This window comes from Ostrea edulis, chromosome 8 (genome assembly GCF_947568905.1).
Source record: "Ostrea edulis chromosome 8, xbOstEdul1.1, whole genome shotgun sequence".
Classification (NCBI taxonomy): domain Eukaryota; kingdom Metazoa; phylum Mollusca; class Bivalvia; order Ostreida; family Ostreidae; genus Ostrea; species Ostrea edulis.
The window spans coordinates 7,295,798-7,308,779 of record NC_079171.1 but is presented as its reverse complement, the minus strand read 5'-3'; the positions used below and the strand labels follow the sequence as shown (position 1 = coordinate 7,308,779).

The 12,982-nt window shown below is 37.5% G+C and overlaps 2 protein-coding genes across 13 annotated transcripts in view; one reads left to right on the top strand and one right to left on the bottom strand.

The window, feature by feature from the left end:
• LOC125661118 (uncharacterized) overlaps positions 1–11,660 on the top strand; it is a 47,071-nt gene extending 35,411 nt beyond the window's left edge. For 6 of the 12 annotated variants that reach the window (XR_008798209.1, XR_008798207.1, XR_008798208.1 and 3 more), the window contains 4 exons: positions 413–514; positions 6,871–6,979; positions 8,249–8,757; positions 11,486–11,660. The gene's annotated coding sequence lies outside the window, so the exon portion shown is untranslated. Of the gene's footprint in view, positions 1–412; positions 515–2,414; positions 2,618–3,799; positions 3,930–4,932; positions 5,055–6,870; positions 6,980–8,248; positions 8,758–11,485 lie in introns of all 12 variants that reach the window. The other 6 variants (XR_008798212.1, XR_008798215.1, XR_008798214.1 and 3 more) reach the window with 6 other exon arrangements.
• On the bottom strand, positions 7,011–10,559 carry LOC125661074 (tripartite motif-containing protein 2-like). The gene is made up of 2 exons (XM_056148072.1): positions 10,163–10,559; positions 7,011–9,914 (listed from the first exon to the last, which is right to left on the bottom strand). Exon 2 carries the CDS (start codon positions 9,882–9,884, stop codon positions 8,220–8,222), a length of 1,665 nt encoding a protein of 554 aa, XP_056004047.1. The 5' UTR covers positions 9,885–9,914; positions 10,163–10,559; the 3' UTR covers positions 7,011–8,219.
• Positions 11,661–12,982: the final 1,322 nt, after the last annotated feature.

The window sequence follows — 12,982 nt, the reverse complement described above, 5'->3', positions numbered from 1 at the left end:
TTTGATTATCCCAATTGCAATGCTTTCAGATTCTTCCCCAATGTAAACCGCCTTGGAAAAAAGAATGAAATCTAGAAAACAATCAGGCCGTATATTTTATTATACGCGAGTGGGGGTTGGTAAGGGTTGGGTTCGTTGTAACAAGTGTTTGATAATTATCGTTCATTTTACCCTACACAATGAGCTGCTGCCGAAGGTGTAATGTGTTTGATTTGTTCACTGGTCAGTCTGTCAGTCCTGTTTTTGTTAGTTTTGTTGAAACTGCTCAACAGAATTCCACAAAGCTTTATAGTTCATAGGGACTTTATGTGTATATGTATACATTTTGTTCTACAGGCATTTTATTATGGCGAGAAGAGGTCATTTTTGTTTTTGTTTTACCTAATCCTTAATATGAGAATAAATTTTGCAGGGTAGCAGTTACTGGAGATGTCCAGCTGATTGATGAGGATAATTTCCCCGATCCGCTGACATAATTAGATATGAAAATCTCAACTGCTATAGAACATGTCAGGTTTGTTAATGAAATTACGTAAATATTCATTTTTTCTTACCACGAAATGACTGGGGCATAGTGTCAGCCCTTTTCATCAATCCATACTTCCTTTATTCCATCAAAATTCAGTTTACGTTCACTATCTCTGCTATTGAGTCGTCCACAGAGTCGTCCACTTCTGCTTCATACTTAGATATTTTATTGAAAGTAGACATTAACGGCAAACTAACAACTCAACTGTATGACAAACGGGATGATTTCAGCTTCTCCATCGTCAACTTCCCACATTTATATAGCAATATTCCATTATCACCTGCATATGGTGTTTATATATCTCAACTGATTCGATATGCAAGAGCTTGTTCTGGGTATAGTCAGTTTTTAAATCGAGGTAAGCTACTGACAAACAAGTTGATGGTACAGGGATTTCAACAGTCTTGATTGAAGTCAGCATTTCGCAAATTCTATGGTCGTTATAGCAATCTAGTTCGTCAATACAACCTCGCATTGGGTCGAATGCTGTCTGACGTGTTTCATACCGATTGTTAAGCCGTTCTTGGCACACTGATTTTGACTGCGGATAACTCCGTTTACCTGATCAGGATATAGGGCTTACGGCGGGTGTGACCGGTCAACAGGGAATGCTTACTCCTCCTAGGCACCTGATCCCACCTCTGGTGTGTCCAGGGGTCCGTGTTTGCCCAACTATCTATTTTGTATTGCTTGTAGGAGTTATGAGATTGATCACTGTTCGTTATCTTCACCTTGCATTGATGTGCGTATTCAACTGAAATTTGGTATATAGATGCATGTGAATATCCCAATCTGTTCTTTGACAGAGTTGTGCCTCTTAGACTTAGACATTTTTAAATAATGCATGCTTCCCACCCATTAGACCCTCCCAAACGAGGTTTGTCCTGAGTATATATATAGTACCGATACACAGATTCAATTAAATATTGGTTTCTGTTCTATATTGATAAAGGAGTTGTGAACCTGCTAATCTAATGAATACTTTATAATATTCAAGGAAGTGATGAATTTGTTTTGTTTTGAGGGACAGAGGTGTTACACGTTTCATATCCTTGTCCAGAGAATATCTTGGCAACTATTTGTTTTTCACACAAATTCACCATTTTCCATCGTATAGAGTGTTCTACGGGGAGATTTGTCTTCTAAGGACATTTCTTGTTATCAGGCATTGGTAGACATTTTGAATTGTGTATTGTTTAACATCACTCACAAAAACTTCTCACTCATATGGGGACATCTATTTCTTTTTAATAGGAATTTTGAAAATAAATATATCATAAGCAGATGCAGGTCGAGGTTTTTATGCATGGTTTCAATGAGATGATTTTTGACAGAGTTATTCATCTTGGACTTGGAAAAGTTTAAACAATTTACAGTTTCCGTTCATTATCTTAATCATGCATGGATATTTTGAATTGAAGTTTTGGTATATAGATATATCCTGAAAATATACAGGTCGAGTCTGTATTTGGTTGTGGTAAAATAAGTTTGGAGGAATTGAGTCACTGGACTTTAAAAAAATTAACAATTAATGTTTCTGCTTATTTGCTCCGTCAAACATATATATTTTGAATGAAAGTTTTGGAAATGGGTTAGGTATGATCACTTTTGACAGCGACATGACCCTTGATTCACTATGACATATTTAGTTCTTTTTCAAAAGCAGTATAATATCGGAAATAAAAGTTGGAAGACGGCAGATTCTTAAAATGTCAAAATCATGAACAAATCTCAATAATGACAAAAACAGTGCAGTCAATGACTATTATTAATACCACAGAACATTTTTTGTATAAGAAATGCACATAAGAAATATGAGAGCCTCATCACTCACTATTCAAATGTTATGAACAAGCCTAAAGTTTTGATTATCCCAATTGCAAAGCTTTCAGATTCTTCCCCAATGTAAACCGCCTTGGAGAATAGAGCGTTTACTTCGCATGCGGAAGATCGGGGCTCGAATCCCGGCCGCGACAGACCATAGTCGTTAAAATAGCCAGTGCCAGTCCTATCACCAAACTCTCGGCTTCAGGTGTGGATGTCACGGGTCCTCGGAGATGACCTTAAAAACGAATGTCCCGTGTCACAGTAGGTGTGGCATGCTAAATAAACCGTACTGCTCTATGGCCGTAAGTGCCGAGCAAAGGCCTTATTTTGAAGCCCTACACCGGCCTTGGTAATGTCTCCATATGATTGAAAAATTCGCCATTGTAACGGTTAGAGAACATCTGATTTTAATTAGATTGGGTATTCTTAAAAATAGGTCAAACTGAAACTCAAAGGTCACAATGATGAAAACTTTGATACCGAGCGAAAGGTCTTATCACATAGAATGCTCATATACGAAATGTTGAGAATATAGTTTACGTATATATTCCAACATGAAACTTTGACCCCGTATCCTGGCCTATACCCTTCCTCCGGGGACAACACTGTCAACAAACTTAAATCTGCACCTGGCTATATGTACTGTGACTATCAGCCTGGATAGTTCAATGGTTAAAGCACCTGACTAGTAATACAGGGATCTCGGGTTCAATTCCTCCCGGTCCGGACAAACCATGGGTTTTGGTCGGGATAGCACAGTGGTTAGAGCAATTGACTAGTAATATACGGGTCTCGGGTTCGATTCCCGGTTCACACAAACCATGGGTATTGGTCGGGATAGCTCAGTGGGTAGATCACCTGACTATAAATGATGTAATACACGGGTCTTAGGTTCAATTCCCGGTCCGGACAAACCATGGGTATTGGTCGGGATAGCTCAGTAACTTGTAATGGAATACATTGTTCACAGTGCTGTTATCTCCTCATGAATACAGGGGATGGACGACATTTAACTGTTATCTGCATCATTATTGAGGCGGGTTCCGAAGCGAGATGTTCATTGCTGTCACTGGCGTGTTTAAAAGTGGATTTTCAGCGGCTCACAAACTTTTTCTGTTTATTCTTACACCGACAGCAAAGAGATCTGACGCATAAAGATTTTCAAAATTATTTTTTATCATTAAGTGTTGATGACATATCATATGTTGACATTCTTATAATTAATAGTTAATTAAATTAGTCCTGTGAATACGTTTAAAGAGACTATATTTAATGCACATGAATACATGATGTAGACAAAGTAAGTGTCACGGGTAATTGCATTTCTTCATTAAACATGTGTATAAAGATATCAACTACAAAAATAGATTCATCCTTAAATATGAAACAAATTGTGTAAGTAAATATTTTATAGTAAAGAAAGTCAAAATCTCACTGTCTTAGATTGAAAGAGCATGGTAAATATTTGGAAATGGTGGGGGCTACTGCGACAGATTCATACTCACCATTGAAGCCTCATCCAAAATGTGTAAAAGCCTAAATCATGTGACTATTTGTGCGGGAATCTACTTGGGTGAGACAAATAATGCACATCAATTTGTTGTATACTTTCTACAGTCATGTAACTAATCACATTTACCGTATTTCGACGAATATATTTAGTACACACTCCCTTTTGGGGCCTGTAAATTGGGAAAATATCACAGTTTATGTGTACAATCGCATTTAACTTCAAGAGAAACCTTTGTCAAGATAATGCATGTTCTCAACAAAGCATGCACAATAATTCGTATACAGCACAGCAATTTTTAGGTTGGGATTGCAATTGGTTGTCATCCGTCGTTGTTGTGCGTTAACAATTGAACATTTGAAACTCCTTCTTGATAACTACCAGTCCAATTTGTTTCAAATTTGGTATGAAGCATCATTGGGACAAGGGGGGACATCACTTGTAAATTGCAGGACTCCAGCACCTCTGGAGACTTAGGGTGGGGCAAAAACTGCCAAAAATTGACCAATTTTCAGAAATCTTCTTCTCAAGACCCCCCCCCCCCCCCCCCGAAGTGAAAAACTGAATGCATAGTGATGTAGAGCAGGAAGGCTTCTGACAAAATTGTAAATTTCATGACCCCCGAGGTGGGATTCTGACCCCAGGGCGGGGCCAAACTTGGTTAAAATCTTTATCTCAGAACCATTGGGCCAATTTCAACCAAAATTGGCACAACGCATTTATGGATGATGGGATCTCAAGTTTGCTCAAATGGAGGGCCGCTCCCCTTTGCTAAGGGAAATGATAACAAAATAGTGAAAATACATTGACAACACTAAAATATTTTTCTCCAGAACCACTGGGCCAATTTTAATAAACTTGGTGCAAAGCATCCTTTGGTGAAGGGAATTCGAGTTTATTCAAATGAAGGGGCATGTCCCGCTCCAAGGGGAGATAATACGAAAATAGTGAAAATACATTATGGATTTGTAAAAATCTTCTCCAGAACCACTGTGACACTTTCAACCAAACTGGGCACAAATCATTCTTGGGTGAAGGGAATTCAATGTTCTTTTTTCAAATGAAGGGCCACTCTGATCAGAGGGGAGATGAATTTGTGAAAATACATTCACGACGTTTAGAAATATCTTCTCCAGAACAACGCTGCCAATTTTGACCAATCTTGACACAAATCATTCTTATGAGAAGGTAATTAAAGTTTGTTCAAATGAAGGGCCATGCCCCTTTTAAAGGGGAAATAATCACGAAAATGCAGAAATTGGGTGGGACGATTTAAAAAGTTTCATCTCAAGAACGTCTTGGCCAAAAGAGCCTGAAATTTACATGAAAGCTTTTGTACATAGTGCAGATTCAAGTTTCTTAAAATCCTGACCCCCAGGGGTAGGTTGGAGCCACAATAGAGAATCAAGTTTTTTTTTATGTGAATATATAGGTAAAATAATTGAAAATCTTCTCAACAACCACTGGACCAGGAAATTACGAATTTACAAGAAAACTTCCTGAGATAGTGCAGATTCAAGTTTCATGAAATCATGGCTCCCAGGGTAGGATGGGGACACAATAGCGAATCAACGTTTTACATAACAATATATGGGAGAGATCTTTAAAAATATTCTTCTCAAGAACCACTGGGACAGAAAAAGTTTACATTTGCATGAAAGCTTCCTGTCATAGTGCAGATTCAAATTTGTTAAAATGATGGCCCTGGAGTAAGATAGTGCCACAATAATGGATCAAAAATTTTACATACAAATACATAGGTAAAATGTTTTAAAATATTCCGTCTCAAGAACCACTGGGCTAGGAAACTATAAATTCACATGAAAGCTCCCTGATATAGTTTAGATTCAAGTTTGTTAAAATAATGGTCCCCAGGTGGTAGGATGAGGCCACAATAGGGGATCAAAGTTTTACAAACGAATATATATGGACAATCTTTAAATATGGGCCAAGGTGACTCAGATGAGCGATATGGCCCATGAACCTCCTGTTTAAATAGTAGTATTGAATTATATTGGATTGTAGCTTTTAAGGAATTGGTAAATTGAAATGAAATATCGACCTCTTGTGCCGCCCCCTTCCTCCCCAAAAATTTAGGATTTAGAGCTTAGGGTATTGTCATGTGCTTTTATGCCCAGGTGTCTGTTAATATTTAACATATTACTTGTGAAATTGTTGTTACTATGACTTATAAAGAATTAAACGTCTAATATCCCCTACATTTGACGAAATGTGCGTTCTCCATCAAATTAAAGGAACTACACCTCTTTATCATTAGAGATATGATGCAACCTGTTAAAACTCAGCATAATAAAGTTTGTACCGTAAGCTTTTCTATACACTGTTGATGCTATTTTATCTGAACCTTGGGATCGCATCGATAAGCACACCCCTACTTCTGGTATAAGAGCAGTAACTGCAAAAATGTAGTCTGTTGATTGATTGATTGATTGATGTTGTCCGCCACACTCAACAATTTTTCAGTTATCTGGTGGCGCCCAGTTTTTATTTGTGGGAGAGAGAACCCAGATATAATGTACCTGGGAAGAGACCACCGACCTTCCGAAAGTAAACTGGGAAACTTTCTCACTTACCAGCGTGAGCGGGATTCGAACCCACGCCGACAGAGGTGAGAGGCAGTGTGATTTTGAGCGCGATGCTCTATCCACTCGGCCAAGGAGGCCCCCCCCCCCCACACAAAAAAGGGCGTCGAGTTTGACTCCTGGTCCAGTCAAACCATGAATATCAGCCCGGGTAGCTGGTTAGAACACCTGACTCCTTATCCAGGGACCTCGTGTTTGATTCCTGGTCCAATCACTCAATGGATGTTAGCCTGGATAGTCCAGTAGTTAGAACACCTGACTACTAATACAGGGCTGTCTGGTTTGATTCCCGGTTAAGACATAAATTTTCTCCTTCCCATCACATTTACATATTTATGCCACAAACTATTCTTGATAATTCAGTTTGTCATGATAACACTTTATCTGTGTTTATTTTGTAGGACGGTGGAGATTTAAATACCTGTTGTGATGTTATTGATTGTAAACAGAAGACGGTGACCTTGGATCTGAAGATCACTCTCTGTTATAGTACATGTACTACAAATCTAAGTAAGTACTCAGTAATAAAGTAAGACTGTACTCTAAATCATGTTTATCTATAATATACACATTGACAATATATATGTATATTGAAATATAAGATAAACAAACCAAATAATATTCAAGTACTAGTAACACAGTCAAATTAGTCCACAAAAGATTGTATATAAAAATTAACTACTAACACAGTCAAATCAGTCCACAAAAGATTGTATAGAGATAGATAAATAGTAACACAGTCAAATTAGTCCACAAGATATTGTATATAGATAACTAGTAACACAGTCAAATTAGTCCTCCAAAGATTGTATATAGATAACTAGTAACACAGTCAAATTAGTCCTCCAAAGATTGTATATAGATAACTAGTAACACAGTCAAATTAGTCCTCCAAAGATTGTATATAGATAACTAGTAACACAGTCAAATTAGTCCACAAAAGGTTGTATATAGATAACTAGTAACACAGTCAAATTAGTCCACAAAACATTGTATATAGATAACTAGTAACACAGTCAAATTAGTCCACAAAACATTGTATATAGATAACTAGTAACACAGTCAAATTAGTCCACAAAAGATTGTATATATAGATAACTAGTAACACAGTCAAATTAGTCCACAAAAGATTGCATAGAGATCACTAGTAACACAGTCAAATTAGTCCACGAAATATTGTATATAGATAACTAGTAACACAGTCAAATTAGTCCACAAAAGATTGTATATATAGATAGATAACTAGTAACACAGTCAAATTAGTCCACAAAAGATTGTATATAGATAACTAGTAACACAGTCAAATTAGTCCACAAAAGGTTGTATATAGATAGATAACTAGTAACACAGTCAAATTAGTCCTCAAAAGAGTGTTTATAGATAATAAGTAAGAAAGTCAAACTAGTTAGGCATGTACTAATATTAATACTGTTCCACTAAACATAATGATACAGATAAGATATAATTGGTAAACAACAGTGAGAGACTAATGTTCTATCAGTTAAACTCACAAACACAAGTACATTACACATCACAGACACAGGGCTGTAATTAACACAGGGCTGTAATTAACAAGGAACTGTAATCAACACACTGATGTAAATAGCACTGCAGAAATATGTAATTAACACCGTTTTGATAGATGTAATTAACACTGTAGAACTGTGTAATTAACACTGTGTTGGTAGATGTAATTAACACTGTAGAACTGTGTAATTAACACTGTAGAGATGTGTAATTAACACTGTGTTTATAGATATTGGATTTTCTTCACTTTAGCAGTGTGACACTCAGCCACAAAGAGGTTGTCTCTGATGTCCACACATAAACCCCATGGACCGACTAAATCACAGTGAATGTAACGGAGGAACTGTCCGTCCTGATCTAGGATGTGGATACGGTGATTGTAATAGTCTGCTGTCAGGATGTGACTCTGGCTGTCTGTAGTGATGCCGTATGGTTTAAATGAGTGCTTGGTATTAGAGGGATGACCAGTGTATCTAAATCGGAGTTTTCCTGACTGATTGACCACCACTACTGCACTAGCTGTACAGTCAGCCACACAGATATCCAGGTTCCTGTTCTCACTGAGGTATTTAATGTTATAACGACCAGATGAGTAGAGAGGACGACCCTGATCATCAAACTGAATGCTTTGTGTCTCTGTGGAGCCGGAGTAACGCACGACTTTGGATTGTTTTCTATCATCACTGATCATGGTAACCAGGAGATTGTTACCCGCGGTACAGCAGACATAGAGAGGACGCCACCCCTGTAGTCTGATCACGGTCTGTATCTTTTTATTCTTAATTAAGTTCACGGTGTTATTACTATAGTCAGTATAAACAAGATCTCCGTCCCGTGTCACTGCTATGTCCTCTGGATAGTTCCCTGACTTGGTTTGTATTGATGTTAGTAGTTTACTCTGGAGGTTGAGCAGCTTCATGGTTTCGTTCTCCCCGCGTGTCCAGACTTGATCTTCACTCAGACAGCTAACACTGTATAGTGGTCTATACCCAGTGTCTATGGTGGCGGTGACGCGCGGCTCATCAAGCAGTGGTTTGACTGGAGGAGACGATACAGCTTCTGCTGACTTCATTGTGTCGCCATGTTCTGTGTTAATGGATAATGGCGACAGACAACCAAACATTTCATTGAGCTGATCTTTGTTTATTTTCTGAGAAGTAAAACTCGGCAATGTAGCTCGAACTTTAGGCGGTAATGTTCTAAATTCGGAATTCCTAGATTTGTAAGTAGAAGTTAAGGAGACGTCATTTGATTTTAGGATTGATTTCAAGTCGGACATGATCTGTTTGAGTTCCGCCATTTTCTGTGTGATTTCTTCTGTATTTTTGTTCAGGGTAGATAGGTGTTTGTTTTTCATCTCCTGAATGGCAGATTTCCGCTGGTTGACAATGGCGGTGATCTCCCGGTGTAAGATTTCACCTTCTTGCTCGGCAGCTGTGGTTAGTTTCCCGTAATTCGTTTCTATTTCGGCTTTTTCAGTTTGGACATCGGACGCCATTTTTTCATATCGGGGATAAATTCGGGTCTCGAGTTCCTCTAAATCTTTTTGCAAACTTTGTGTTTTGGAGTTGAGTTTATCCAGAAATTCTGATAACTTGTGACCTTTGTGTTTACCGGAGGAGACGCAGGTAATACAGACAGGAATGTCACAGTCCTCACAGTGATGTTTACATAGTTCATTGGCGTGTTTCGGACATTTCGGGTAGTTCGGAGTAGACTTTCTTTGTAAATAGGGCATAACATGGTGTTGTTTAGAGGAGTCCGAGAGGTGCTCCCCAACACAGGCTTTGCATAGATTTATATTACAAACTTCACAACGACTCTGTAGGGGGACAGTCTCACAGAGGTCACACAGTAGGACTTCCTGAGCACTGCGCCGGGGATCCATTTCTGACGCTGGGATCACACAAACAGTTTACTGTCAATAAAAAATGGGGATATTGATAAAATATTCCAACAGGTCAAAACAATTTACCAGGTAGAATTACTGTATGACATAAAACAGTGCGTTCATTAATTTTAATATTTCACATGAAATTTAAGTATAAGGCATCTATAACCCCCTCCCCCCGAATTATACGTGAACAGCCAAATCGCATTGATCACTGGAATATCGATATTATTGACACTACGATGGCAGAATGCGTGTATATAATTTTGTCTTACCTGAAAATCCAACATGGCCTCCCTGTTCTTTCGACCTTCCGTCTAGTCCCGTGATTAAATACCTGTGCGGCGCGTCGGCCTGTATGCACTAGTCATGTGTTATCGCCTGTTTAAATGTTTGTTTGACCTAGTTCATGTTGGGTAGCTATGTCAACATTTACGTCAGAAGACTGAATTTCAACATATGTCTGTAATGAATATTTTTATTGTACGCCGTTTATATTGAAATTCAACCCTGTGGGTGACGAATAATCTTAGGTTGCAGGTTCGCTGGCACTATCCATTACTTTATTGTCATTATATTCCTCATGTTGTGTAACTTGATTGTATGCCAGACATTTTTGGTGAATCAATACATAAATTGAGAATTTTACTACGCAAAAAGGGAGTGGGTGGGGGTGGGGGTGAGTTGGGGGGGAAGGGGTACTGGGATATCATCTCGGCTCTCCAATTAATAAATATAATTTGTTGGATCTATATTTATTTCGGTTAACTTTTGTCGGTTTTTTGGCTATAAACACTCACCGATTTTACAGGAAGCACTAAACTACGGACGGTGATAGGTGTCAGAGTATATCATTAATGTTCATTTAACTGGTGACCGCCACTTCATTTAACCCACGGCTGCCATTCATTAAATATTTGGTAACATGTATGTGATATACATTTAAGAGCATTGTTGTTTTTATTGTGTTGTTAATTTACAAAGTTATATAAATGCTCACGATATCAAAATTCGACAGATTCGCATAAGAGGAAATTTGCATATGTACTTAATATACCAACGTATTAAGCACGTAAAACCAAGGGGCTGACTCTCCACATTTTTTATGACTTTTAATTTCTGTTATTTTCATATGCCAACTAAGTTATGTTCACATGTGAAATAAGATTGATTGGTGGATTGGCCCCCACCCCACTCTTTCAGTAGTAATAAGAAATGGTTAAAATGTAATAATGAATGAACTGATAAATTGAGGGACGAACAGAGCCCCCCCCCCCCCCCCCCCCAATTTACGAGTACGAAGTTTGCGGGAAAAAAATATTTTAAGTTCTTTTTCTGCTTGTAACAGAACAACAATTGTAGTAGACAATTTCTAGCCGGCTGTTCCTACATTTTGAAAAACTATGCTAACTGTTGTCTATTTACTGTAAAATACTCACCTGTGTACACAGGTAAACAATCGATCAATTTTCTGTCTGTTTTTTTTTTTTTCGGAAGTGCAAGTGAAGCTTGCATAATGCGCCCTCTGGTGAGGTAATGGCATGATATAACGTTACTAATTATTTGTGTATTAATATGTTTTTATTTTATTTTTGTAGATTGAGTTGAGTGGAATAATGAACCTCCAGATATCTATGTACATTCACACGTGTATGATTAAACGTGTGCTGCACTCACACATGCGAGCTTATTATATATAACGTGTTCGAGTCTTACTTCCTGAATACTTTCTTGAACTAGTGAATTAAAAATTAAATAAATTGACTTTCTTCCAGTTATATGTTGTTTGTGTTATGAAGGTTTACACACAATCCTTTGACCTAAAACGTACCTAAATTTGTGTTTGGACTGGTGAGGTACTCCGGTTTCTTCCCACGGAATGACCTCCTACTGCCAACATTTGTAGAAGACGGTAAATAATTAGTATGTAATAATGATAAGGCACAATGATCAATCTCAGAACACCTAATACAAAAGAGTCGTGCAAACACGGACACCTGGATATAAAGTACACCACATACCTTTTATACACCCAGCCATGGAAAAACCATGGTGGAAAGTCCACGAGGATCCACCGTGTCGTTCGTGTTCCACTGTGTGTGTTATTTGCGAATACACACAACTTCTATGAGCTTTGTTGTGGCCATGGGCGCTTTGAAGGGAATGTGAAACGTGCCGCAGGCTAAATAAACATGATAAAGGTGGGGTTTTAAGAAAAGAAAGAAGTCAATATTTCATCTCCTTCCTGATATTTATATTGTTTTTCAACATTTCGAGACAATTCCAACATATATTGTGTCTTTAAGGAAATCTGGATTTTAATTTTTTCTTTTAATCTTTTAATTCCTTTCTTCATTAAAATATTCTTATATTCTATGTTCAATATTAATGCGTTCGGCATGTTTTGAATGCAAATTAGCATATCCAGTAAATGAAAAGCATATATGTAGTAAGGATTTTCAATAATTATCGGTACTCTCTCTCTCTCTCTCTCTCTGACAAAAGTGGTGTTTAAGGTACATCATTGCTTCTATCAAATTGTGCTAATATGCATCTTGTCAAATATAACTTGATTCAACATAGAAATTAGAGCAATGTTGATAATTAACAAAGTGGAATTAGCTCATTACATAATATTGTTAGAAGTGAAGCTACAGACCATTGATTGTTTTGTTTTGGGCTTTTTTTTTTTAAATCCGGAGTATGTTCAATGTAATTAGAGATTTTCATTAAAAATGTTCATCGGGAGAGTCTGGATAATGCTATGATTTTTGTATAACAAGTATATTCCATGCGAATTCCTAGGGTCTTTGTCACAATAGAACTAAACTACGGTTATCTACTTTGGATATTTGAAATTAAAATAAATTTTTGACTTCTTATGAAAAGTGTGAAATATTTTGGGTTCATGCGATTTCAGATTTAGTCTAAGATAACGGGTTTCTTGCGCCACCCAATATAGTTCACACTTTTTGCAAGAAGCAAAGCACTTCTGTTAATTTCAAATGCACATATTAGCTCACTCCCAATTGTTCTATTGAGGCGAAAGATCCTTTAAATTTGCATGGAATATTCAAGTTATACACAAGTCATTG